The 27757-nt window shown below is 49.4% G+C and overlaps 2 protein-coding genes across 2 annotated transcripts; both read right to left on the minus strand.

The window, feature by feature from the left end:
- Nucleotides 1-247: 247 nt before the first annotated feature.
- LOC149358634 (uncharacterized) lies at nt 248-5261 on the minus strand. The gene is made up of 3 exons (XM_089568885.1): nt 4259-5261; nt 1610-1797; nt 248-1219 (listed from the first exon to the last, which is right to left on the minus strand). The coding sequence occupies exons 1-3, from the start codon at nt 4553-4555 to the stop codon at nt 526-528; spliced, it is 1179 nt and encodes a 392-aa protein (XP_089425011.1). The 5' UTR covers nt 4556-5261; the 3' UTR covers nt 248-525.
- Nucleotides 5262-8974: 3713 nt separating this feature from the next.
- Nucleotides 8975-17766, minus strand: LOC149358635 (uncharacterized). Its single transcript, XM_089570775.1, has 3 exons — nt 17300-17766; nt 12123-12304; nt 8975-10177 (listed from the first exon to the last, which is right to left on the minus strand). Exons 1-3 carry the CDS (start codon nt 17585-17587, stop codon nt 9340-9342), a joined length of 1308 nt encoding a protein of 435 aa, XP_089426901.1. The 5' UTR covers nt 17588-17766; the 3' UTR covers nt 8975-9339.
- Nucleotides 17767-27757: the final 9991 nt, after the last annotated feature.

The following is a 27757-nucleotide window of genomic DNA, read 5'->3' on the forward strand; positions in this document are numbered from 1 at the left end:
TGTTATGTGTCAAAGCCAGGCAACAAAGAAAAAGAAGCCTGTATATATATGCTTTCTATACAAAACCATGTAAATAAATACCATGAAAGAAAAAAGGCTTCGTGGCGGAGTGGTAGCGTCCCCACTTCAAAGGCCCTGGCTCGATTCCCAGCCTCGACACAGTTTTTTTTTCTATCAGTGACTCCGAAAGGCGGGCACACTTGATAACATTCCTTGGTCACGACAGTATGAGGCATTAAGGGCTTTCGCCTTAATATCGAACCCAAGAAAACGTACGGGAACTCCAGGCACTAGGGTCCGCTCCCTTGACAAAATCTACCCGGTATTTGAAGATTTTATTGATTCACTTTTTTTGGTCCCGCATGGTTTCCCTTTTCGACGACGCTTTCCGGGGCAATCTTCCGCTTTCGATTTCTCTCTTGTTGTCCAAAATGAAAAGGCAGTGACCAGCTTGAGCATCCCGTTATGTATGAGCTCGCTTGTTCGACAGCAAGCCATGATCTAGCAGGGCGGGATAATGTAAGCCTACTCATCCCCGTGGTTTGAGGGACCTGCGTGCGAAGCGCGGCGTTTCTTTGGAGATGGGCTGTGAAGCTTGCGCTCGAGCAGCTTGCCCTCGAGAAGCTTGCGCTCGAGCAGCTTGCGCTTCAAGCACTCTATTCGTAATTCTGCTTCCAGCAGCTTGATCTCTAATGTTTCTCGTTCGGAGGATGAGTCCTGCCCGTCGGACTCGTCGTCGCTCTCGCCTTCACAGCCAGTGTTCATGGATGCCTGCTCTTCCTCGCAGATATCATCGTCGTTTGAATCCATCAGGTCAATGACCTCGGGTTCCTCAACGGTCGAGTCATCCTTGCTCGCGTTTTCTTTCAGCTGCTGCTCAGCCGGGACGGTCGAGCTGCCGCCGTTGCGATGCGGCGGACCTGCTTCTGGAACTTGTTCGCCATCAGAGCACGCGAGCTTCTTGTTGGGTACGTGCCTAGCACGGAGCGGGGTATCCGTCGGCGTTGATGGCGTTCCGCTAACGCCGCCGTCGCCGACAGCACGAGCGTCAACACCAGTCGCAGCTGACGAAGGCAGCGGAGACGACCGTTCATTCAAGATGACCTGGGGGCAATACATGGCGTCAGAAACCTCCTCGTGCTGCGGCGCAATCCCATCTCCGCTGGCCGACTGGCGGCCGAATTCTCCAGCAGTGGATGAGGAGGCAGCCTGAGGGGCGCTGTCGGGAGGAAAGGGACCACTATAAAGCCCGCGATTCACGCGAGAAGGGACCACGATTGATCAGCTTTCTGGTGTTCGCCAGCACTGGTATAATACTAAGCCGCAAAAGCCCCATTTTTACCCCCAAAAGCCTTTTTTTTTTAGAATTACTGATAATCTTCACTGAAACACCTGGTATGTGCAGGTCTAGAGTTGAGTAGGCATTGTTCCAACTATAAAAAAGTCACCCGAAAAATTGCCAGTAACTATAGTTCCTACCGCTCATGGTAAAGACTACAAAAACAAAGCCATTCTGTTGGCGCGTGCCGCGACCCTGTTTTTCGGATGTGGACCGTGGACATTCGGTAATCGGTGGTAAACGCAGAGAGACGTAAAAACGACGGCGCACCTGGCTGACGGGTCCTGACTGGCAGTGGTCTGCGGTGCGCGGCAACTGTGGGGCGAAGGCCCGGCCACCAGCAGCATGTCGTAGGTGGTACGGCAGCGTCCCGGGCAACCAACAAACTCGCACCGCCAGCAAGCCTGGTTCAGCTCAGCAAGGATGTTCTCAAGCACGTAGGTGAAGCCCTCAATCACCTGCACTCGAAAGGGGCCGCATGCTGTAAAGCTGTAGAGCAGGGTATCGCTTCGAAAGTGTCGTTATTGCGCATCTTATTCACGCCCTCCCAGCGCAGGTGTTGACGAATTAAACATCATAACGTTAGCGCCTGGGCTTTTATAACGCCGGACTCGATGGAGGTTCAGAAGCCTGTAATTATAGCACAAGCAAGCTCAGATCTGTTATTAATGCGAGTGCAATATGTGGCTCTGTCGCGTCTCCAAAAAGTGTCCGCAAATTTTTCTGCACGATTACGTCGTTCTGCGAAGATAAATGCTTGCAAGTCTGATTGTGACATACCGTGTGACAAAAAGTTGGCGTGGGAAAAATTTGGTTCATGAGGTGTAATTAGTGAATTAATTAAACGCGAAAAAAACTCTAAAAATACACTTAGAAGTCAAAATAGCCGCGGACGTCGATGTGGTACATGGACATCAGAACAGCCACGGACGTCGATATAGTATGTGGGCGTTTTGCTTTCGCATTGTGCCAATGTAGGTAGCCACAGTGATCTCAAAGTTTTTTTAATGTTTCCGAGGAAAATCACTCGAAGCCGGCACGGCACAGGCACAGCAATATTACGAGGCGTGTGCTCTGAATTTTGCATTTCATTCGTTGATGACCGTAGTCGTAGCGTCGAATCAAACGCTAATGAGACAATGGAAACCGGAGCGGCAAAACAATATCTTTCTTGTGTGGGGACGCCTTCGTCTCCTGCGTTCACTTTCCCGCATTGCACACCCCACTGTTGTTAGCTCCTCCGAAACGCGCTCTTCTGTTTTGGTTACTTTAACTAACAGGGGAGGGCGCTCGCGTCGTAGCGACACCAGCGCCACGGATGGCGTTTTGCTGCGCGCGCGTGGGGGATAGCTGGCTCTCTTCTCCCTGGGACAGGGAAGCGTGTTGGACGTTCACGCGCAAAGCTCCGCTCTTCGCCGCGGGCGTCCTCGTGTGGAAACTTGTTCCCCTCAGCTCGTCCCGTCTGGCCTCGGAGATATTCCCTCTGCCCTACCGTGGGCGAACATTCGCTCGTAACCGTGCTGGTGAGTCGGATATCCTCGATTCCTCAGTGTATTTTGTTGCTAGCTGGCGTTATTGTTGTTATAGCAATAAATGCCTTGTTTGTGTCAGCCAGTGTGTCGTTCCTTTGTTCCCGCAGAGCAAGGCCCGCCGTGGTCGGCGTGCGCTCGGTAGCGTACGCGACCACGGGGTGGGGTCCGCGCGGTTTTGAACTGTGTCACCCGCGCTTAAACGGGAAGAACGGATTTATCTCCCCGATTTTTAACCCCACACTTGAGAAAGAGAAGCCATAAGAGCAATCAGTTTTCGATTCGAAGGCGTAAGGGTCGCTCTTCCTCAGTGTTCATTGGTGCCGGCTGTATTTTTTCTCAGGCACATCATATTTTTGTGATTTTTTTATTCGTGTTCATTTCACGCTGATGTTGCATTCAACAAGAGGGATTAGTTGAGGCTTGTCATGAACACTGGCCGATATTGCTAGGTAAAAGAATCTCGAATCTGGATAGTTACGGCGGTGTAATGTTCATATATAAATGAAGAAACTGAGGGAAAGAAGTTCCAATAAAAGTAAAAACGGCGGAGATGTAGAGCCAGCCGTACGAGTGAGACACTTCCTTGCCGAGATACTGTTTAACTTTTAATGAGGTAGCAGCATCTCTGCAAAAGGTAAGTGATACATTTCAGTCTTAATCCACCTGTGAGCCGTTTCAATGAAAGCCCTGGTGGTATTTCAGTAGCCTTGCGTTTCACTTGCGTTAAGCACCCCCCCCCCCCCCCCCCCGCCCACCCCCCTAAATCCGACTACGGTGCCTAGAGCAGTGCTTCGGATCGGGATCGACATTAAACAACAGAACGTGGCAGCTTATTCAAATCATTGATGGCATGCGGAAAGAAAGAGCGCTTGAAGTCATCCCTGAGCCAGTTTACCTCACGTAATAGCAGTTTTATTGAAATAAATGACGTAAAGAAATTCTAGCTTAATTCACAGTCCCACCTGGGTACCTGCTTAATCCCATACTACGAACATTCAAACGACAGTTGTCAGTCACAAACAGCGCTGCACGATTCTGTAAGCGCTCCAGCATAGTATATAGAATGGGTCCCAACAGGGTGTCCCAAACTGCAAAGGCATACTTCATAACTGGTCTGATGTCGGTAAAATATAAAAGTCCCTTAACATTCTTAATACAGTTACTGAAGTATAAAAGTTTCAAAAATTTCACAGAAGCGTCCCTGGAATTCCGTTTTAAAAAGCGTTATGAACCCATAGCTTGAGAACAGACGCAATAATTTCCGGCACATTTCACCACCACCCAGTGGGGTCCCAGGAGTCGCTAAATGGATGTAAGACTCCGTTCGCGGCACGAACGCGCCAAAGAAAGCTCCGGGCGCAACGGCTACCCGCGTGTGTGCACGAACCTGCCTTTGGTACATCTGTGAGCGCCTCCTCCTTCCAGGCACCGCATCCAGGTGCGCTGGTCCATCGTGTGGCTCGAAAGAGTACTTTAGGTGCTGGTCGCCGTACTTGTCGGTTTCCAGGCGGGAGCTGCACCTGGACACCGTACAGCGCCAGCGAAAACGCGGGCCGTTCGAGCCTAGGCACCGGAACATGTAGCCTTGGTATCTGAGCCTTGGCCTGTGGCGATCGGCGGCGACCTCCTCGATGATATCCGCGGGCGACTCCGCGCGCCCATCCACACCTTGCGACGCTGGCATATTTGTTCCAGCCGACGAGCTCGTACAAAACACTACGCGGCAGCCACACAGCTCCACACTGGAGGCGGACTGAATGCGCCGTGGCCTTTAAAACAGGCACGCTTCGCCCGACGGACGTGCGGAACGCGACGTAAGGCAACGTCGAGAGCGACGCTAGCGAACGTAACTTCCGGTGTTGGCTTGGCAACGCGATAGAGCAGGCCATGGAGCGGACACGTTGCTCACTCCTGCGCTTTGATTGTTTCCTTTCTCTTTAAAGCTGACAACGAGCCCGTCGCCACCTGTATTGTCCGCTAGCACTCACGTTTTCTGTAAACTCTCTTTTTATAGTTTGGTAGAGGGCAGTTTGGAGTGGTGCAGATTATTTTCTTCATATAGATCTGAAAATACAGTGCCTTTCGGAGTGGCTCATGCCTCTCTAGTTCGGAAATGCTTCTGGATGGATAAATGCTGCCACGTTCCTTGTTCATTTGGTCCTCTAGCTTCTAGAGCCATCTAGTGAAAGCCGGGACAATTTAATATAGGCAGCGTATTCGTACCCGCGCAGTGCTCGCTGCGAGCGAGGTGTATACCGATGACACTTAGCACTGCTTTTGTTTCTTCCGAGATACATACGACTTGCATTCGCCCCATCACGCATCGGGCCTCCACGCGTTGTTTGGTTTCTGGAAGTATAGTTGCAGTTTTGCGCTCTTGTGTGTGTGTGTGTGTGTGTGTGTGTGTGTGTGTGTGTGTGTGTGTGTGTGTGTGTGTGTGTGTGTGTGTGTGTGTGTGTGTGTGTGTGTGTGCGCGTGTGTGTGTGTGCGCGTGCGCGCGTGCGTGCGTGTGTGTGTTTCTGATTCGTGTCTCGTCTTGGTTTGCGAAAAGATTTCTTCATTAGGACGTGTTTCCCTTCGCACTGCCTATGGCATCATCTTTTTTTCTCCTTTTTGCGACAATTATGAAGGCGAATAGAACCAGATTTCCGGTTGCCTGTTCTCTTCTCCTGGATGGTGTACGTGTGCGTGTGTAATAATAATACTTTATTCGATCATCATGCAGTGCATGGTTACAGGGAGCCCGGAGTAAAAGCTACATATTCACAGCTTGACAGAGCCCTGGACCACCTACATTTTGGCAACAGCAGTGAAGGTCCAAATGAACACTTATTACAATGGAAGAAAAGCCAACACAAGCAATCACGAAATAGCACTTCAAGGTGAAAACTACACAATCACAGGAAATAAAGAACACCAACAAAACATTAGCACAGCCAGCCATGGACACTTCTTCATATTACAAGAGATGTGAGTAAACATGCAAAACCTATAGCACCATCAAAAAATATGTCTTCAAGAAGTAAAAAAATCATGAAAAGAAGAGCAAGAAAAGTTATGTGTGGGACATGAATAATAGACAGGACTCGTAGTTTCCTCTTTTATGTCATAAAAGAACACTTCGCGTGGTGCTGCAGTGTGCTACTTTTACTCGGCGCAAGAAAATTTAGTGGCGAGATCATTATCACTGTATATCATTCACTGTGACAATATACGATGGAAAATCTCAGTCTGTGCAAAAATAAAAAAATAAAAAATGCATTTGCTCAAGGCAGCGGGTCCGAGTGTGTACGTACCACCGAATCAAGGAGTGGGGCCCCTAATAATTTACTTAGATAAATGTATAGTATGCGGATGTACTTCAATGTAGCTGATGTACTGCGTCCTATTCAACATTCTTTCAGGACAAAATCACCAGTAAAAATTAGGTGTGCTGTTTGTAATCTCAACAGCGCATTAATAAAATGTGAATGAGAGCTTGCGGTGGTCGAGAACAGGGTGATATGTAAAAAAAATCAACGGACAGAGGTGAGAAAAATTTAGCATAATTTCACGCCGCACTGTTTAACACAGCTCAGTTTCAATATTTATGGACATGGCTAATATTCTGTCATCCATACGAAAAAGTACACCATCACCATGCACATTACGACCCTGTCTGTACACAGGTTAATAAGGCAGAAAAATTTTAGTGCCCCCGATTAGTGTCAAGATTCTCGTCCGAACACTATAAGCTACTTTCTCATTTCTAGGCGAGAAGCAAACTGAGGTTTTATTTTTGAGACTGCGACAATTTATTGATACATATACCAAGTCATTACTATTGATTACTCTTCTCTAAGGGGAAACTGCATTCGGTTTTGCTTATGCAGCAGTTTTATCCGCACTATCGGTGGGGGTGGGGGTTGGCCTTAGGGTGGCCTCTCGTGAAATGTTTTTCTACGCAAAAGTTTGATTAGCTATTTCCGACTTTTTCACCTGACGTAATGAAAGCATTTCTGGGAAGAGAGAAGAGCGAAAAAACGAAGAAAAAAACAGGTCGGTTAACTGATAGCACTGTATGATTATAATGTTATAGAATATTGTGATTATAATTCACAATTTAAGGATAAGTTGTGAACTTCAAAGAAAACGCTAAAACTGCGCAGCCACGCTCAGGCACATATAATAGGTTTTATGAAGTCGAGAGTTCGACGAAAACTCGTCTGGTCGGGGACAAACATGTTGACGATGAAGATGGAACGCCGACCAAAGAAAAACAAAAACAAAACAGACGTTTCGGCTGATGTACTTCAATGTATGTACTTCAGCCGAAACGTCTGTTTTGTTTTTGTTTTTCTTTGGTCGGCGTTCCATCTTCATCGTCAACATAATAGGTTTTATATTCATTGCGATGACAAATAAAAGTGCCTCCACGGCTCTGGCTGTTTGGCTCTGTATAGTCGAAAGGCCGTTCGTAACCTCTGCAGAACGAAGCTGTTGCCTTGTAAGTTTTGGTCTCCGCGCGCTGGCTTTTGCGGAATTCGGATGCATCGCGCACGAAAAGCTTAGAAAAAAAAGGACGGAGCAGACTGTATGAGTGTTATCGATTCTCAATGAATGGGACTGAAACGTTGTTGTGTCTTTAGATATATATATATATATATATATATATATATATATATATATATATATATATATATATATATATATATATATATATATATATATATAGCCAGCGCTCAAATCATCGGCGTTACCATGGGTGTAATCGTCATATTTATTATTATTATTGTTTTTGCTGCAGATGCTAGAACTCATGGCGCTTTCTGTCAAAATACTAGTTCAGCACTTGATATCCAGTTTTCCTGCGGAAATTTCGCGAAGTGCACGCAGCCTTATAATTATTGCAATGCTGAAGCGGATATTAAAATCTGTTTATATGCTCTTACTGCGGATTAAACCATTTCTTCTGCCGAAATTCGTGAGAGCTCTAACGTCGTAATTTATCCCGCCGCTAATCTGGCAAATACATTTTACGTCAAACGTCGCTGCATTACGCAATTTCGGTGAGAGATCTCGGCGATTGCAAGCTCTTCTTTAACGGTTTTCATGACTTCTCGAAAAAAAAAAAGTTCATCATACTTTTTTTTTTCATAGTCACACCTGGAACCGCTGCGTCTTATTAGTACCATTAATGTTACCCCTAAGAGCCCCAAAGGGAGGGAAAAGTACAATGAGTGAGGGAGCGACACTTTCACGCTGATAGCACATATGCATTAACTAACAATACTTATAATGATAAGTATTTAAAAGCGAACAAATTCAACAAACCCAAAGGCAGAGAGAAATAAACGATAAGCAGCGGTAAAAAAAAAAAACGTAAATGCACGCTTCTGTCACACTGGACATTTTTGAATTTTTATACGTCCACTGTCTCGCTTAAATACGGAGAGGTCTATATGGACAGAGCAAAAACAACTGTGCCACAAAGATGGGCTATTATGTAAAGCTTATTTGAAATGTCGCCACAACACAGAATTTACAGCCAGTATAAATAGAGCCATTCACATTCGGTCTTCGTTTAAAAATTCTGCGGGATGTAAATCAGGATTTTCTTAAACCTTTCGCCAAGTTAGGTTTCCTTTTTGCTATCTTTACGCTTAAAATCACGCACAGTTTGCTGACGGACGTAACATTACTAGATCCCTCAGAGAAGCTAGGCCATTTAAGTTAGAAAGTGTTTAAGAACTGATGCGTGTACTGCACTGTCGGTCAAGAAAATGTTTTCCTTTTCTTCAACATCTGAATTTTAACATATCCCGGCTTACTCGTCCCTCCCACTCTGTACTTGTTTTCACAGCCGTTATAATCCTTTCTGATTTCATTAACACATTACCCTTCTTCTCTCTGTACTCTAGTTACTTAACTTAAATATACCAGAGGACAGATGCTTCCAGCTGGCTGGCCTCGGTTCATGCACGTGCAACATACGTGGGCCAAAAAGATCTCGTCTTTCTCAGAGAAACGGATATCATCTAGGCTGTGCAACAGAGGGAGGTGTTCCTACAGGTCACGCACATTCACAAAACAATGTTTTCATTTGAAATGAGCACGCAACAACGAGACTACAACCGTACATTTATTAACTGCCTTCTCGTCAAAAGTTACTGTTTTCTACGAGGCTGTAATGTTTCGGTGCAGAAAATTTTGCTTATTATGGTTATGACACCCACGGCGCAGGAGTCTAACCGGAATGGCACAATAATATTCGCGGCGGACGCATTAGAGCAGCTATTTTGCACAACTTTCCTGCACTAAGACACTTCCAGTCACCAGTCTGCAGCGCACATGATCAACGCCGAGCGCGAGCCTCCGTTTACGCCCTTGCTGATGCAATCGGAGGGTTCGCCTCCTGCCTGTGACCCTGCTGTATGCACTCAGAGCTGAACCGACGACAACCTGGTCGTTAGCCTTTAACAGCTCAGTTCATGCAGGTTCTTTCTTCACGACAAAGCCCCCAAGTGCTCGCCTGAGCAGACTTCCGCGCACGGCTTCGGTCTGTAGCTTTTCTCTGGCCAGGTCCGTCTCGGCCTCGAGAAGGCGACGCATCTGTTCGAGGATGGCGGCTCGCAGCTCTCGCTCTCGGCTGTCACAGTCCCCGCCGCACGTCATCTCCAACACTTCCGCGCAGCGCACGCGACGGCTGCTGCTCGTCACGTGACTCTGACCGAACAAGAAGCTGTCGGCGCTCTTGTACGGCGTCTCCTCGTCGGCCTCGGCGCTGTCAGCACCTGTAGCCGAGTTGTTGTCCCCGGCCTCATGCGTATCTTCCTCTCCGGAGTCGGACAGGGCAATGCACTCGTTGCCCACAATGGCGTCAGGAGCCTCGCGCGGCTGTGCAGCTGCCTGGCTCGGGCAGTTGAGACGGATGTCGGAGTGAGGACTTTTGTCTTGTATTTGTCCATTGGCAGTCGCCGACTGCCCCGAGTCAAACCGGTCCTTCGTCTCTGAATCTTTGCTGGTGACGACATCACCCGCTGCAGCAGCTAGCGGAGGGAAAGGTGGAGGTGAATCCGGCTCGGAAGTGGGCTCCTGCTTGACTGTTACAGTGCTACTGGTGCCGTCTTCGTGCCGTTGTTCCCGTTGCTCCTCAATCTCTTTTTTCGGGTTCTGGTTATTCTCCGCCAGCTCCTTCTGCTTCCTACAAAAAGACAGCAGTAGAGCGTTGCTTTCTAAGCTTTCAGTAGCTTCCGGAAGATGCGATTCACTGCTGGCAGCTTCGTCGGTCTCCATGGCACTGGACACGTCGCCGCCATGGCCGACTCTGCCATAAAAAAAACAAAACAAAAACAATTATATTTTATTCAGCGGTCGTAGGCGAAAACAACGTGGTTAACCATGTATACTAATTGTATCGGTGACCGCTAAAACTGTACGGTGCACGCCAGCCAGTCTGGCAACGTGCTCGGGCACTTCCGGTGAGCGGGCAATAAACGTCAGTTGTTTCATGGCTACCGCACGTGTCGGTCTCTTGTATACATGGTGTCAGAAGTGACCAGTTCCCGCGCCAAAAAATGACGGAGCTTCCGCCTCCAGAGCCGTTACGTTTCGGGGATAATGTGGCGGACAACTGGACTCGATTCAAGCAACGGGTAGAGCTCTACTTCATCGCCACTGAGTCAACTGAACCAGGAAGAAAATGGCTGAGCGGTGTCCGACTTGTCAGATACATGCTTACAAACAGCCTGCTGAACCTCTGCTGTTACGGGGTACGCCCAGTCGCCCCTGGTACAGGGTGGGAGCTGACTTGTGCGAGCATGCTGGAATGCATTACCTTGTTGTGTACGATGCTTACTCTAACTATCCGGAGGTGGAGGAGTTGAACGGCACCACAACTACTGAGGTCATAAACAAACTATCTCGGATATTTGCACGTTATGGCATCCCCCACGAAGTCTGCACTGATGGAGGCCCCCAATTCACAGCCAAGGAATTTAAAGACTTTGCAGTGATGTTTGACTTTGAACACATCATTTCCAGCCCTTATTATCCGAAATCGAATGGACTCGCGGAGAAAGGCGTACAAATAATCAAGAGGCTACTCAAGAAGGCAGGACTATCAAAGGAGGAGTTTTGGCTTGGCCTCCTCAACTATCGTGCGTCTCCGCTGGAAGACGGTGTCTCACCATCCAAGTATCTCATGGGTCGCGACAGCAGAACGCCGCTCCCGGACCCCTGCTCGGATTCAGCTCAGCAGCTCTCAAAACCTCGAAAACATAAGCAGGATACGAACAAAGGACAGCAGCTCCCGCCATTACAGCCTGGAGACAGCGTTCGGATTAGGTCTGGAAGCAAGTGGGGCACAAAAGCTATAGTTTTAGATCTTGTGGCCCCTCGATCATACAGAGTAATAACAGAGGATGGAAGCGAATTTAGAAGGAACCGTCAAGACTTGCGAAAAACGAGAGAGGTTTGCAACCCAACATCACAACAGCTTCATCCTACAGGACGCAACGCTGGAGACGTGGAAAGTCGCCCAGTGTTGCAGAGAGTGACAAGACCCCAACAGGCCCTCATGCGTGTTGACACTCCGTTATCGAATGCAAGATCAACAGCCCCAGCAAGGGAGCAGTGTACACCACCTAGACTACTAAGACCGCCTACAGCATCCTCGCCAGCAGCAGGAGAAAGGGGTTCCGCAGAGTTCGTTCCTCTCACACCCCCTAGACCAGCTGGAGTGTTGGGTGCAACCGAACCAAGCGTGTCGCCCAAGCAACAAACAGGGGAGCAGCCAGCGGTGCAACCTCGAGGGGGAGCAGCAGAGACTGCTACAGAACACACTACATCCTCTGGACCGACTAGAGTGGTTGGTGCAGGTTTAAGACGGTCCTCAAGACTCAGAAGGCCTCCCCGCCGGTTGGCCTACCAGAATTAAGGCGCCCCGTCCTGCATATCACCCGCTCCCTATTGTGAAGGACTTACTCTATAGTCACCTTCTCAATGTTTAAAGAAAAGAGGATGTATCGCTGACCGCTAAAACTGTACGGTGCACGCCAGCCAATCTGGCAACGTGCTCGGGCACTTCCGGTGAGCGGGCAATAAACGTCAGTTGTTTCATGGCTACCGCACGTGTCGGTCTCTTGTATACACTAATGTCTCAAGCAACATCTGAAAGAATAAAACACGCAGTGTAATTAGCAGTCCATAGTCCTTTAAGTATTGCACGTAGCTGCCATTAAACACCTAGAAAGGGCAGAGTGTACACGCACGCATCCGGCCGGCCTGTCTGGCTGTGCAGCTCCTTGAGGTGGTGCGATGGGCCGGCAACCAGGCGGAGGTCAGGGGTGGTGCGGCACCGTCCGGTGCAGCTCACGTACTCGCAGCGCCAGAACAGCAGGCCCGGTTCCTGATTCTCCAGCACGTAGCCGTAGTCGCCGATCTTGGTAACGGCCTGCACCAGGGGGCGTATGCGACCTTTGAAAGGGAACCTCTCTGCGGATCATGGCTCGGCGAGTCGCCCGCTTGAGGGCGAACCCCTCAGTTGCGAGATGTCCCCGGGGGACCAAAGGATAGTTCCGCTCACACGACGACCCGCACGATACGCCGATCTTTAGCCCCCTTGTCTTGAGCACCATTGCTCACAGGTGAATCTGCATGCGACTGGCATGGACAAGTAGTATCTAGCCTTTTAGCGTTGGGCAGTTCTGCTCTGCGGGAAAGAATGGGGTTAAATAGGCCACCTCTGACGCCTGCACGTACGTCTCTCCGCCCTGCATGCCACCGATATGTCGTAGGCACTACTTCCAAAAGAAATCAGCAGTGACCAAGAATCAATGGCTTCATGATGAGACTGCGTCACTTTTTCATAGTTATATCCAGGGGTGGTATTCTCCCGGTGTCGCCTTTTGCGACATGTCGCATTCGCTCTTCGCTGCTTGGCTCGAGCCGCGGTGACGACGGCGTGACGACACGGACCCGCCTTCCTGCTACGTCATAGTGACGTTGCCCCAATTTACTACGCTTAGTCGAACAACGGAATGCGCTGAAGCGATTCGGGCGGGCGACGGGCTACCGTTAGCGTACGAACGCAATCGGCAGTTGCGGCTTTTGCGCCCTTAGCGTGAAAACATGGCGACGTCCTTTCAAGCGAGAGCCGCCCGCTTCAGCCAATTCAGCAGTCCTTGCGATTCCGGTCGGCATGTTTACCGGCAACTACTGGTGTTGTTACTTTTCGCTATGACTTACCTTGCTTCGACGATAAAGTTTAAGCTGCAATTCAGCCTAGTTTTTTAGATACGCTCTCAATTCTGGAGCGCGCAAGCCTAATGGGACCTCCAGCTACACTGCTACCGTCTGCAACTGCCCGAAACGCAGCCGAAACCTAGCACAACCGTCCGGAACGAAAGAAAAATAGATTTGGAGCTTTTTCGCGGTGTTTTATAGACTTAAATGAAGTAAAGCGAGTTTATATTAAATTTGCAAATGTTTTTTTGAACATTAGACGTCATGTGATGGCAAATATTCCTGCTATAAAAGATACGAAACTACTGCTGCTAGCATAGAGTTTCTTACTATTACCTAGAGGGAAAGCTGGCAGCCCGTCTATGGGAGTTTGCATGGCGACCCCTCGAGACCACTTCAGCCACCATGGGCGCTCAAAGCATCATGGGGCGGTGAGCTACTTGTTGCGAAACTGCAACTTTTGGCCAAAAATTCATAGAAAAATAAAGCTGTTTGATAACTACAAACGTCCTAACATTCAATATCTTGTCTAATGATTGCAACAAACGGGCAGAAAAGCATTTAAGTGCAAAGTTTGCCCAAAATAAGAGACGACTCGCTCTCCTATTGGCCAAGCATTGAACACTATAAAAGCTAATATTTTGTAATTAACAGGCACATTTTTAAAAGTAAATATGTTTTAGAAAAAAATGTTGTTGCTTAGATACTTCAAGAAGTTTTTTAATGGCATTTCGGAAAAGTGAAACCTTTTATTGGCGTCGTGTGTCTATGCGTTTTTACTACTATGGTTTTTGCACACTGCGTTCGCGTGAAAGTCGTCTGCGCACACACGAACAGCGTTTTCGGACTGAAACATCTCAGTAGTGCCACTCCGTGTTCACGATAAACTACGACTGTCTCGCAACAAGTAGCTCACCGCCCCATGATGCTTTGGGCGTCCATGGTGGCTGAAGTGCAGCGCCGCCAGCTTTCCCTCTAGGTAATAGTAAGAAACTCTATGGCTGCTAGTGAATCAGCAGTGGTAAATTGTCGCTTCTCGGAGTGAATGAATGCACGGCAGACGAAAGTGCCGGCGGCTTTTTCCGTTTCTTCGAGCATCTGTAAGCCCTTTTTTAGGCCCCGCCCATATGCGACATGTCGCAAAAGGCGACACCGGCAGAATACCACCCCAGCTTTATCACAGCGTGGCGAGCACATCTCGGTGGTAAGTTTTACACGGGCTTAAATATTACATAAAGCCAGGATGATGCTGATGATATGACCGTGCCCTTTGGAACGGCTAAGAGAGTGATAAAAGCATTTAATGCACAGACTAAATCAAGGTTAGCTGGCTGGGATCTCATTCCAGGCGCCCATTGGCTTTTGCCGCCACTCTTGCCCGGTTCACCAGCCAGGGCTAGTCTTCAGGGTGTGAGCTGGACAGCGCCCCCTCGCAATCCTCAGTTATTGGTTTACTGATTCTCGCAGTATCTGGATTGTTCTGTGATACCCATACCATGTTGTATAAGTCAGCCACACCACCGCAGGAAGCGCAATGCGGATCGTATGAATGTGGAAGCATATAACTGAATTTGACTCAGTTGATATAAGTACTTTGCTTCAATTTCATTTGACTGTAGAAGAAATTAAATTATTTGAAGTCCATTCGATTTCGCAAAGGATACGGCTATCAGGAGGCAGGATAGGAAGGGACGTACTGGAAAGACTAAGGCTCACATGCATATGGTCAACGGAAGACAGAGAGGACTTGGGAAAACAGCATAGAAGCAATACAGAGGTGCGACGTATTCCGGGAAACATGCGTCCGGAATTTGATAAGGAAAGAAGAAAGGCTAGAGCGAAGGCCGTGAGGAGAACAAGGGGCTGCATGGAAGAGGCAGTTTACGTGGACGCGGCGAGACCGGCCTACGGGATAACGACCATAGCATGCACGGATACGGAAGGGAAATTGTTAATGGGGCATCAATTAGATGGCCCTTTAATTATGCGGTTCGGCGTATACTAGCCTTGTTAGTTTCAAATACAGAAGTAATTCGCTATACATTGATAACGGCTCTGGATAAATATGTTTCTGCAAATGATAGAGGATCCAGGATAAAAGCGCGTGGGCAACGGTGCGAGCCCCTTCGTTTCCAACATCCGCTCAGTGTCCTGGGGTCTATATCATAAAGGAGCTAAGGCTCTCTTCTCTACTCTGAAGTAATCGTCTTGCATGTTCGCCAATCCTTCCTCTGGTACAGTTCCAACATGAAGTCTGGGAGTCCGCAAATACACATGAGGACTTCAGGGAAACCATCACCAAAGCAACCACTGCCTCCTCCGCCTGGGCGTTTCCCTAACATCGAATTAACCAGATCGATAACTAACCTGATCGCTTTCATTTAGTCGTAGCTGCCATTCGTTATGCGGGCAGGTATGCGGCATCCTATAGCGAAGTTGTCGGTATGAGCGACAAATGAGTGAGGCTGCCTGAGAGAGGGCTGTCGTAGCTACAGAATTATGCACAACGCCTAGGGTGTAGCGCACGGCACAGCGCACTAACCCGTAATGACAACGTAGCGCGGCGATATGTGCGGTGTTCATATGCACACCAGAGTGCAGCTCCGACGGCACTGGGCCTTTCACGGCCGCGGGTTGGAATCTATGACGGTTACTTGTGCTAGGAAGCAGAACGCTGGTTATGTTCGCGCATGCAAGGCGCTTTCCAACGCTCGATTATCCGATGATCGCTTGACGTAACTGCACAAAATGATAAAAATTATTCTTTGCACATTTCTTAAATTTAGGCGCTGAGAGGTACAGTTTTTGTCAAAAATATACAGCCCAAAGTGTTTGCTTCCAAGCCGTGTAGCGGGGCTCTTTAGCACATTTGACAGTCCTAAGCTTGGGAGGATTGCGGGCATAAATTGCTCCTGCCTTCGTGATATTAGGGTCCCTCAGTATGCAAGAGGAGCCGCACTGAAGGGCTCAGAAGCGATCCCGTGGGCTGTATACTTTTGACAAAGACTGTACGTGAAATCCACCTCTACACATAAGTTATACTACCATGGGGGACACAAATTGAGATTATACTTGTGACTGTCAGGAACCTAATTAACTAATATCGTTTGCTGAACTTCGTAGTGACTGCAATTAGCGAACATGTTTGTACTGAAAACACACAGGTAATCGTGTTGAACTTAGCAAAGCGCAATTAAAAGACAGGGGACATAGAAGAAGAAGCACACAGGACAAACACTTGACCTGAGTGCGTTTGTCCTGTGTGCTTCTTCTTCTATGTCCCCTGTCTTTTAATTGCGCTTTGCTAAGTTCAAAATGTATTACCAACTCGCCCAACTTTCTGCATTGCAGGTAATCGTATTCCTGCAACAATTCCATTTGTAGAATTTTCCCAACTTGCGTCTGTACAGAGATATTCGCTTCCAAATTTTCAGCTCGATCAGAATAATTACGCATGCAAGGCGGTGAAGATCGGCGCGAAATTCCTTCCGGCATGAAGTGGCGTTTCATCACAAACGGCGTAGGGAGACCGGAGAAGCTGATAGCTGCTTCTACCGAAACTGGAGTAACGGCACAGCTACGTCAAACTATGGACTGCCACCCGTCGACTGTCACCCGTCTCCCGTCGACTGTCACAGCCTTGTATGCATAATTACGCGAAAACAGTGGAAACTTTGGGGAGGGGGGGGGGGGTATCTTGGCACATGCGGACTCTAGAATAATTACCAAATTGACCATTCTAGAAATGCGACCACCTCAGTGTTTTCAAACTAGACAATCAAACTAGCCACAGCGGCTAAAAAGTTCATCATTAATTTTCGTTAACTACATACCTCGCGGTAACAACTGTGATCTCACTTTGTGCCCCGTGGCCTCATAACAACGTGCAGAGGTGGATTTCATGCAGCTCATCATTATCATCATCCTGACTGCGCCCGTTGCAGGACAAAGACCTCTCCCGTATCTCTCCAATTAACTGCGTCCTCTTCCAGCTGCAGCCACCCTATATCCACAAACTTTTTAATCTCATCCCCCTACCTAACATTCTGCCGCCCACTGCTGCGCTTTCCGTTCGTGAGACTCCAGTCTTATCTTTAAGAAGCATCGGTTATCTTGCCTCTGCATTACATGCCCTGCTCAAGCGCCTAATTTAGTGAAAAAAAAAAAAAAAGCCTGTAAAGTACCAGAGCTGCTGCGTACGCACCTGCTTGTAAGTTGCCTCGGAGCGCCTCTTCTTTCTGGCTGCTTCTCGAATGTGGACGTCTTCATCGTGCGGACGGAAGGCGTACACCATGTGTTGGTCGCCGTAGGCGTCGGTGGTGAGCCGCGATCTGCACAGGCGCACGTCGCATCTCCACCGGTGGCGCATGCCGTTGTTCGTTTCCAGCGTGAACGTCCAGCCGCGGTACTTCGCCTTTGTGCCTCCCCGCAGCGATGGCACCAGCTCGACGTGGTCATCGTCCAGTGGTGAACAGTCGCTGGCAGCCGCCATGACGCGCCGTTGTTCGACTACTGTCTGTCTGGCAGGGCGGTGTTCACCGAGCGCCGCCTCGTCGGCAAGCGGAACGTGGTGTGACTGCTATCAGCTTATCGAGGTCGTCAAGGGATCGGTGAGAGCGTCGAGTGCGACCTTGGACGCTGACGTACGATAGCGGCGGCTCCAACGAACGCAATTTCCGGCAGATACGGCGCGGCGCTCAGGACTTCGAGCAGCTGCGCAGCAGGTTTGCCGGCGCGGCGGCAACAGGAGGCAGTAGGGCAACAAGCGCGGCGTTAATGCCCGTGTGGCCGCTTCGCTCCCCCTGGCGGAGAGAGGCGAAATTGCGCGGAGCTTACAGAGAAGAAATTAGCCGTGTGCACCGTGGCCGTGTGCAACGGGCTGCGCGCGTAATATTTTTCCACATTTCGCAATGGCAGCGACCTATACGTCTTCGCAGAAAGCTGGAAGTCGTTACTGTCGGGATGTGGAATGCCACAACAGCCTGCACAGTTCGCTAAGAGCTAGGAACTGCCCGTAAAATTTCACCGCTTCCGTTGCAAGTGGTGCGGAAAGAAAAAGCGTAAGTCGGAGCGGCGCACAGAGAGTAGTGTTTGTTATGAGAAGTATCGGCTTAATTAGCATTGAGTAGTAGTATTAGTAATCGTAGGCGTATACCTCTGAGACCAACGCGAATGCTGGCACTGCCTTGGATCCACTCGCTCGCTGCAGGCGCGGATGAGTAATGTTGTTTTTTAGTCCGAGCGAAGGCGATGCACGTCATTAGTAGATTGATTTGAATGAACATGACGGTATCGCAGAGAATAACAGGGAGGACAATTGGGCTCTTTTATTCTTATCCGTTTCGAATTGGCAGAACAAAAGCACGAAACACAATGGAAGAAGCGACAAGCTTTCAGGGTTGATCATGTGGCTGCTCCACGTTTTTGTGCTTCGTGTTTTTCCCGATGTTTTCTAATTCGAAGCACCACTTATCGGCAGTTTTCGTTTATGTTGCAGTTATTGCTAGATCATGATAGCGCTGCTAGGGTTTCCTGGCTTTCCCTGGTGATATATTTGTCGATGCTAGAAGCGTGTCCCACCAGGCATCGGGTCCAGGAGCACCGCCGCTGTGCCGAAGGAGGACGGAAACGTGGGCCGGAGACGGGGAGTAGGGGAAGTGAAGGAAAAACTGTATTCACATATTTACATTATTTACATAGAGCGGGACTGAGAATGGCTCTTAGTGGAAGAGGAACGTCTTCGTCAACCGTAGTCGACTGGAGCTAGCAGGCTTCTCTCGGCCACACTCACGGCCGAGTTAAATATCGTCCGGTTTCCCCAGATCCCTGGCTGGGGAAAAATGGTCGACGAGCACTGTCCAATCGGATGGACCGAAGGGGACCTTCTTGTTACCGCCCACGGCTGGGCAGGTGCGGGTTTTTTTCACTCTCTCGCAGCTGGGTCGATGAGAGGGGGAGAATGCTGACTCAACCAGCCCAGCGGGAAAGGAACCTCCCGAAGTCTTCCAGCAGGGGAATGAACTTGCCTCCCCGCCGATCTCCCAGAACGCGAGTCGGGGGCACAGAATTCTTCAATTATCCGCCAGCGTGACCGGCGCCGCCAAGTCGCCTCCGCATTCACGGTGGTTGCTCGGACAAAAGCTCCTGGGCCTCGCCTGCCTTTGTCGCCGCTATAGTGGTCATCTCCGCTGTGGTCGCTGGGGTTTCTGCTGACAATGGCCCTCGACATTCTTGCTACACTAATCCGCTGAGGCTCGGAGGGGCATTCCAAACATCCCACTTCCCATGGTCGTCGCGGGGTTGTCGACCTTGGTGATTGTTCACGGTAGCTGTTTGATCGGGCCACGTGGTCCGAAGTACGGCTACAACAGCAGGCCTCGATGAATGTTCACGATAGCGGCTTGATCGGGCCCACGTGGTCCGAATTACGGTTACAACAGCAGGCCTCGATGAATGTTCACGGTAGCTGCATGATCGGGCCCACGTGGTCCGAAGTGGACACAGGTGTGACGGGAACACACAAAGAGAACCGTCATTTTTCATTTCTTGACTTGGTCAGTGACCCAATTTTCCTTTGTGAATAAATAACACAAAGGGAGTTAAAGGGGGGGGGGGGGGGGTAGAAACACAACAGCACGTCCGCCGCCCGAAGAGGTCTCGTAGTGGTTGCAGCCAACGCTGCTGCGCGCAGAGACCTGGAGTTGTGTCCGTTCGGCCTTTGGTCACAGCTGGGCCCAAAGGTTCTTCCTGCTTCGTTGACAGCTGTAACGAGCTCAACCAGCAAGGTACACAGCCCAACCAGCAGAAAGCGCCAAACCGACTTTAAGAACTGCCAAGCTGTTTTCGGTCGACAAAGTCTGTTTAGAAAAAATGAGCTGTCGCGTGAAATTTACGTCCTCCTCCGAAAGTTTCCAAGTTTGACCAAACCAGAATACACAGAGCTTGATTAGTCAAAAGGGAAAAATTTCCTAAAATTTCGGGGGGGCGCCGTAGCACGGTTTATGTCACAGAAAGCCACCGCCCGTGAGAGCACAAAGGGAAGGTGGAGCTGCTGAACATACATACAAAACAGAGAAAAAAAAATGATTCCCGCTAAAGCAAAAAAGAAAATACAAATTTGCATAGCGGAATAACATCTGGGGAGTCAGGAGAGGGCATTACACGGGAAAGCTTCGGCTGAGGCCATCAGCGTTGCCATTACTCGCACCTTTCGGCAACGCATGTGAACTGAGTCCCGCAATGCCAAGCTCCGAAATTTCGCTCTCATTTCGCATAGGAGAGTGTAAAGAACAAAAGACAAAAAACAAGCATTAAACTCAATATGAGATTATGCGTCATATCCGCCCCTTGCGCAGCCGCGGTCCGACAGCTGCTTCAGCAGATGAGACATTGCATAATGCTAGGAATTCCAGCTTGCATTTCTGTACAGGAGAGTTAAATGAACAAAAGAGACAAGCATTCAACTCAAGACGGGATTATTCCTCGAATCCGTCTGCAAACAGCGTTGCGATCAGAGGAATTTACTGCTTCCTATTTTTCAGCCGCCCCCTGCGCGGCCGCGGTCCGATAGCTGCTCTAGCAGGTGCAACAGGACACAAGGCTAGGAATTTCAGCTTGGGACCCTTAACTGTTCTTCGTCCAAGTCTCGCGGTTCTGAAGTTTAGCTGACGCTCAGAAAGCAGAATGCGAGAAGGGAGCGAACGAGTGCGAATGCCGTGCCAGCGTATCCGTCTCTCTCGGATTGGGTTCGCGCGTTGCGTTCTCTTGGCTTGTGTTCCCACGGGGCGGGTGCGAACTCTTGAGCACCGAGGCGCCAAATTGGGGCGGCTACGCGGTTTGGATTTCAGTCGAGCATTCAACAAGGGCCGCACTTTCCCCTTAATTAACTCTTCCCGTTTGGCCACCTCTGTGCGCTGCCGCTCCGTGGAAACCTTCGCAGGTGGTTTGCGTGGCGCGTCACTAGCAATCGCTGAACCATTACAGGTAAAGTCGCTGGCGTTCGCCTCATGATCAGTTTGTAAAATTGCCTGTTCTAGCTCACCACCGTGAGAATTTATCAGGCTTACTGGGTCATGTTTGCCCTCGTCACCCGCGTGCTCTGCTGGCGCTGCGAAGTCTGGAGCCTTCGAAATGGTAAGGACCTGCGCAGCATCATCTCCAAAACAAAGGCCTTTTTCTTTGGGCAGCATATCCAAGCGATTTGAGAAAATCGAGGGATACTGCAAAGGCAGGTTTTGGGAGACGGCTGCCTTGGTCAGACGCAGCTCGAGGGGGCTCTCGATCGCGACGCGGGCAGTAAGTTGGTCGTGTTCGATACCTTTCCTATCCTTATACTGGCGGTACAGCAGGCCAGAACGGAGCTGGAAAGGTATGTTCTTCCGTGACACACCTATGTCACTTTGGGGACTCAAGTTTTGTACGGTTTGGTCTTTCTCTTGCTCAGCGGCGAACGTTTCCCTGTCCACACGAAGGAGTTCGAGAAAGCCATCTGAGTGGGGCAACACTAGATTCTTTTTCAGTTCCTCACCTAGCCCCAGCTCATCATTTGCGCCTCCTTCGGAAGACTCACTATAGCTTGCACTACTGTTGGTACTCTTTACCCCTGTGCTAGTAGTGAGTAAGTCCTGGGCTGGCTCGTCATTAGGTAACGCGGAGCCGTCACAATTTAAGTCGCCGGCGTCCGTTTCATCGCCAGTCTTTACTAGAGCCGGCTCTGGCTCATCACTGTGAGAATTTACAGGCTTCGGGCTTACAGGCTGAGGTTTGCCCTGTCCAACCACGTGCTCTGCTGGCGCCGCGACCTCACGAGCCTTCGAAATGGTAAGGACCTGCGCAGCATTGTCTCCAAAACAAAGGCCTTTTTCTTTCGGCAGCACATCCAAGCGATTTGAGCAAATCGAGGGATGCTGCTTAGGCAGGTTTTGGGAGATGGCTGCCTCGGTCAGACGCACCTCGAGCGGGCTCTCAATCGCGACGAGGGCAATGGGCAAAGATACGCAGTTTTCATTGCCGACTTTAATCTCTTCTCGCGCCGAAACCTCCTGATTTAATGTCGAATTCCTCTCGGCGCGCTTCGCCAGTAAAATTTGCAACTCCAAACGCATTAAAGCAAGTTGCTTTTCATCGGCTTCCTTAAGACGAAGACGTTCTTTTTCAATCCTGTCAGCCTCCTTCTTAGCGGCTTCCTTGCGGCAAAGGCGTTCTTTTTCAATCCTGTCAGCCTCCTTCTTAGCGGCTTCCTTGCGGCAAAGGCGTTCTTTTTCAATCCTGTCAGCCTCCTTCTTAGCGGCTTCCTTGCGGTAAAGGCGTTCTTTTTCTATCCTGTCAGCCTCCTTGCGTTCCTTTTTAACCCTGTCGGCCTCCTTCTTAGCGGCTTCCTTGCGGTAAAGGCGTTCTTTTTCAATCCTGTCAGCCTCCTCCTTAGCGGCTTCCTTGCGGTAAAGGCGCTCTTTTTCAAGCCTAACGGCCTTCTCCTTGCGTTCCCTTTCAACCCTGTCGGCCTCCTCCTTAGCGTTCCTGATTCCCTCCTGAATGACTTCCCAGGTCTCCCAAATTTTGTCTCCCTCCTTAGCACCACATTCCTTAATAGCCTCAATCAGCTGCGGCTTTCTGTGACTCTTCCTGGCCTCAATACCCAGCTTTTCACACAGCAACATCAACTCTGGCTTCTTTAGCTTGCTCAAATCCATGGCAACTTCCGAACGAGGACTTTCAATACAAGCTGCTACGTGAAATGCTTAAGCGAGCACGTGCAGAAAAACAATCTACAGGTAGTGATAAATTTCCAGAGTTATCAAGCCTGGCAGATTCTTAAGGAAAGTCAAGCGCTCACCACTGCTGAAGCCAGGACCAAGCGTGGAAGATCCCACCGCTGCCACCAGTTGATATATTTGTCGATGCTAGAAGCGTGTCCCACCAGGCATCGGGTCCAGGAGCACCGCCGCTGTGCCGAAGGAGGACGGAAACGTGGGCCGGAGACGGGGAGTAGGGGAAGTGAAGGAAAAACTGTATTCACATATTTACATTATTTACATAGAGCGGGACTGAGAATGGCTCTTAGTGGAAGAGGAACGTCTTCGTCAACCGTAGTCGACTGGAGCTAGCAGGCTTCTCTCGGCCACACTCACGGCCGAGTTAAATATCGTCCGGTTTCCCCAGATCCCTGGCTGGGGAAAAATGGTCGACGAGCACTGTCCAATCGGATGGACCGAAGGGGACCTTCTTGTTACCGCCCACGGCTGGGCAGGTGCGGGTTTTTTTCACTCTCTCGCAGCTGGGTCGATGAGAGGGGGAGAATGCTGACTCAACCAGCCCAGCGGGAAAGGAACCTCCCGAAGTCTTCCAGCAGGGGAATGAACTTGCCTCCCCGCCGATCTCCCAGAACGCGAGTCGGGGGCACAGAATTCTTCAATTATCCGCCAGCGTGACCGGCGCCGCCAAGTCGCCTCCGCATTCACGGTGGTTGCTCGGACAAAAGCTCCTGGGCCTCGCCTGCCTTTGTCGCCGCTATAGTGGTCATCTCCGCTGTGGTCGCTGGGGTTTCTGCTGACAATGGCCCTCGACATTCTTGCTACACTAATCCGCTGAGGCTCGGAGGGGCATTCCAAACATCCCACTTCCCATGGTCGTCGCGGGGTTGTCGACCTTGGTGATTGTTCACGGTAGCTGTTTGATCGGGCCACGTGGTCCGAAGTACGGCTACAACAGCAGGCCTCGATGAATGTTCACGATAGCGGCTTGATCGGGCCCACGTGGTCCGAATTACGGTTACAACAGCAGGCCTCGATGAATGTTCACGGTAGCTGCATGATCGGGCCCACGTGGTCCGAAGTGGACACAGGTGTGACGGGAACACACAAAGAGAACCGTCATTTTTCATTTCTTGACTTGGTCAGTGACCCAATTTTCCTTTGTGAATAAATAACACAAAGGGAGTTAAAGGGGGGGGGGGGGGGGGGGGTAGAAACACAACACTGGCAAATACGGCGCGATCAGCAAAGCGGCGTCACCTGATTTATGAGCCTCTATGCATCGTGACTGATTTTGAAGTGCAGCTTTATCATAAACACATGGAAGTCAGCAACCAGTTATATTATTGTTCTGTAGCGCTTCTCTCGAGGCTACGTTTGTTCCTGCAGTGTTGCCGCTGCGCGCTAGTTAAGCTTCATTATATTCGTCAATTATTTTGTGACATGCCAATACTATTATATTATGCGGGCCGATAGCACAAGCCAGGCGCATTAATAAATTTCCATTGAACGCTTATTGACCTTGGCAATTAGCCCAGTATGTTTGCTTTAGCACTGAATAAATTCTTGTGCACAGCGAGTCCTTTTGTTCCTTATTAACATTGCGAAGCACTGCTTTTACTTCGAAAATGCAGTAGAACAATGCAGATCTTGAGTCCGTACAACAAACATTACATCGAAGCTAGAACATCGCGGAAATTGTCGAAATCACGAAGCAAATCTTTATTTTCGCTTAAGCAACGCCTTGCAACGGAGAGCCAGCCAACTCCGCTGCCATTTCGACATTCTCGATAAAGAGGGCGCTGATTGCCCGCTTCCGGTTAGGTTAACTTCCGTAGCGCCGCCTCGCCCAGTTTGGGATCTCTTCTAGGATTACACGTTGCAGTGCAAAACCATCTTTGATTAATCGCGTGTGTTACTTCTTATAAATTTTTGTGATTTATTTGCATCCGGATTTGCAGTGTTTTTAAGTTAGCGTAATTATATCCCGAAAAACTGGCTTCTCTTCGAACGGAGAGCTGTTCTTTATATTTATTGTGTAACTAATTCATTTGAGAACTAGCCACCGTCGCCGCCTCAGCGACTACAGTACAGTCCTCGTCACATCGTTTGTTTAAAAACTTTGGTTTCTCATTACAGAGAAATTATTGAGATAATATTATGATGTTTTACAGTTTATTTGAATATTTGGAGTTTATGTGGTCTTTTGAAAGTTTTACGTATAAACTTATTACACAAGCGCTTCAAGCGTTTTTGCAGAATTCGGATTAGAAGCACCTGGAAGCCGTTTTAAAAAAAAACGATCACAATCCAAACGATCTCTACAGATGTCATCATCATCAGCCCTGGCCTGCGCCAGCTGCGGCCACCCTATCCCCTCAAGCTTCGTAATCACATCCGCCCATCCGTGTTCCGTGTTTACGTTTGGTATCCCTGTTGTTTATGTATGAGGGAAAAGGGCTTGTTTATTTTTGCTTTGTTCGAGAGTTGGGAGCCGACGGTGTGTGCGCTAGGCCCCGAAGTAGGGTGACCGACTTCAGTGGGACGGCCAAAGCGCGGGCCCAGTACCTCTCCTCCCCGAAAGTGCTTAGGAGACAAGCTTGAGCACGTGTGGGTTTCGTGCTTGTGTGCTTGAAAGCGCGCCAACTTTGACACTAACCAGGCCGCCGTCCGCGAGGCCTAGAGCCTGAGTGCGAACTGCCGAAGAAGCAGTGCGTGTCCGAGCCCACACGCGAGCTGTATAGCTAGGGGTACGATGTTCCAGAGCTGTGCGTGTTTAACGAGGAAAGCGCACATTCTCTAAAAATAGATCAAGCTTCAATATTTATTGTGAACTGCAACTTCTACAATAATAACTGATGGGCACGTTGGCCAGACACGAATTCTTATGAAACAGCGCAACGGCACATGACCAGAGGACAAGAAGGGACGAAACACAGCGCGGAATAGAGCCCCTTGTACAAGAAGCGAAACTGTACAACAATAACTGATGGGCACGTTGGCCAGACATTAATTCTTGTAAAACAGCGCGACGGCATAAGGCCAGAGGACAAGAAGGGACGAAACACAGCGCTGAAACACAACGGCCTCGTGCCGTTGCGCTGTTTCACAAGAATTCATGTCTGACCAACGTGCCCATCAGTTATTGTTGTACAGTTTCGTTTCTTGTACAAGGGTCTCTATTCAGCGCTGTGTTTCGTCCCTTCTTGCCCTCTGGCCTTGTGCCGTCACGCTGTTTCACAAGAAAGCAACTTCTAGACGCTCGGCTTCGCAACATGTAGGCCCCCTAGGCGTGCCCCAAGCTTGTCTAATGCTGTCTGCAGCAGGCCGGAAAGGAACCGGAGCTCAGCTTCTGGCACTGAATTGCGGCGCTCGCGTCTGCGCGGCTTCCGCCCGCGCGTCGCGAATGCGAAACTTCCAGACTTAAGAGCCACCGTCGGGTGTGGGATTGTTTTTTAGTTTTAAAGCATTGATCACGTGTTTCAACATATCGCAACTCTTCGCAGCGCTGCTTCCTCCGTGTCTGACGCCGGTGTGGGACGTAAGCGTCTTGTGTGTGCATGGGCCGTGTGCAGAAAGTGCTCAACTACGCAAGCAATCCCCCGGCTGCCGGCGTTTCTTTCCTGGAGAGCACTTGGCAATACACTCATGAAACAGCTATGTAAATGAGCTAGCCGCCTCCGGTAGGACACCAGCACGGAGGCTGAAATAAAGCCATAGCATAAAAACCGACTGCGTTTGTTCTTCAGTAACCTAGTCAAAAGACCCGCTAAGCAGACGCATTTCCGAGTTGCTCTCTTTATAATATATAAAGGATAAATTGGTAAATTAGTTTGTGAGGAAAGGAAATTGGGCAGTATCTGTCTCACATATCTCGGCGTACACCTGAACCGCGCCGTAAGGGAAGGGAGGAAGGTGGGAGTGAAAGATGGAAGAGAGAAAGAGGTGCCGTAGTGGAGGTCTCCGGAATAATTTCGACCACCTGGGGATCTTTAACGTGCACTGACATCGCACAGCACACGGGCGCCTCTTGCGTTTCGCCTCCATCGAAACGCTGCCGCCGCGGTCGGGTTCAAACCCGGGTACTCCGGCTCGGTAGACGAACGCCTTACCACTGAGCCACCGCGGCGGGTATATATCCCATTCTTGGTCAAAAGCGCCAGAACGACGAAGAAGGGCCTGATAAAATACATTAAAGTGCGCACACTTTTAGCGCTCCTAGACCATGGATACTTATCAACTATCATAACTATCTACTTCAAGCGCTGGAGTCATCTTAATCCCTTCTTCGTGATCACTTTTTTGTGCTTCTTGGCCATAAATGGATTCCATTTATCCGAATTCTCCACTTTCAGCACTGGTGTCATCTGGGTCCCTTTTTCGCATGTCTTTTCTGCGCCTCTGCATCATAAATACAAGTTACCACCTACGCCAAGTATCGACTTGAGTGTACTCTGTTTATATATACTTCTCGTTTCAGATATGTGGTTAAACTGCTGTGTGCATTTTTGGAAGTGGCGACAAGCTGCTTTCTATATCCCTCTTATTTGCCGGCTTTGTCTTGTTTAACTAATATATTGCGACCATTATTATTAGACTCTCGAGATTCCGGTCGGTAATTTATTACTCTTGGATCTGGGCATCATTTCTCGCCATCCATGTAGGCTGGCCTGAAAGCTTAGTGAGAACAAACCTATCATTTCATCTAACTCGTTCCACTCACTATGGTAACTCAAGACATCATTCATCCTTGTGTAATAAAGCCCCGTTACTAGCAGTTCTTATGAGTTAGCCTGTCGAATAATTGAGGCTGTTCAACCTCAGACTTCGGTTTCAGAGCTTTGGTTTCATCTGTGGTGAAAAATAAAAGTTTAAAGAGCCACCTAAAGAAGATGCACCACCTGAGCACGCAG

The sequence above is a fragment of the Amblyomma mixtum genome, chromosome 2, assembly GCF_055824585.1.
Source record: "Amblyomma mixtum isolate Tamu chromosome 2, ASM5582458v1, whole genome shotgun sequence".
NCBI lineage: Eukaryota > Metazoa > Arthropoda > Arachnida > Ixodida > Ixodidae > Amblyomma > Amblyomma mixtum.

Excerpts from the sequence above, each read along its gene's own strand:
- LOC149358635 (XM_089570775.1), bottom strand. The coding sequence starts at position 17,587 with ATGGCGGCTGCCAGCGACTGTTCACCACTGGACGATGACCACGTCGAG. Across the intron at positions 12,305-17,299 it reads CCGAGGCAACTTACAAGCAG|GCCGTTACCAAGATCGGCGA; the intron begins GTGCGTACGCAG and ends CCCCTGGTGCAG. Across the intron at positions 10,178-12,122 it reads CAGACAGGCCGGCCGGATGC|AGTCGGCCATGGCGGCGACG; the intron begins GTGCGTGTACAC and ends TTTTTATGGCAG.
- LOC149358634 (XM_089568885.1), bottom strand. The coding sequence starts at position 4,555 with ATGCCAGCGTCGCAAGGTGTGGATGGGCGCGCGGAGTCGCCCGCGGAT. Across the intron at positions 1,798-4,258 it reads CACAGATGTACCAAAGGCAG|GTGATTGAGGGCTTCACCTA; the intron begins GTTCGTGCACAC and ends TTTCGAGTGCAG. Across the intron at positions 1,220-1,609 it reads AGTCAGGACCCGTCAGCCAG|CGCCCCTCAGGCTGCCTCCT; the intron begins GTGCGCCGTCGT and ends TCCTCCCGACAG.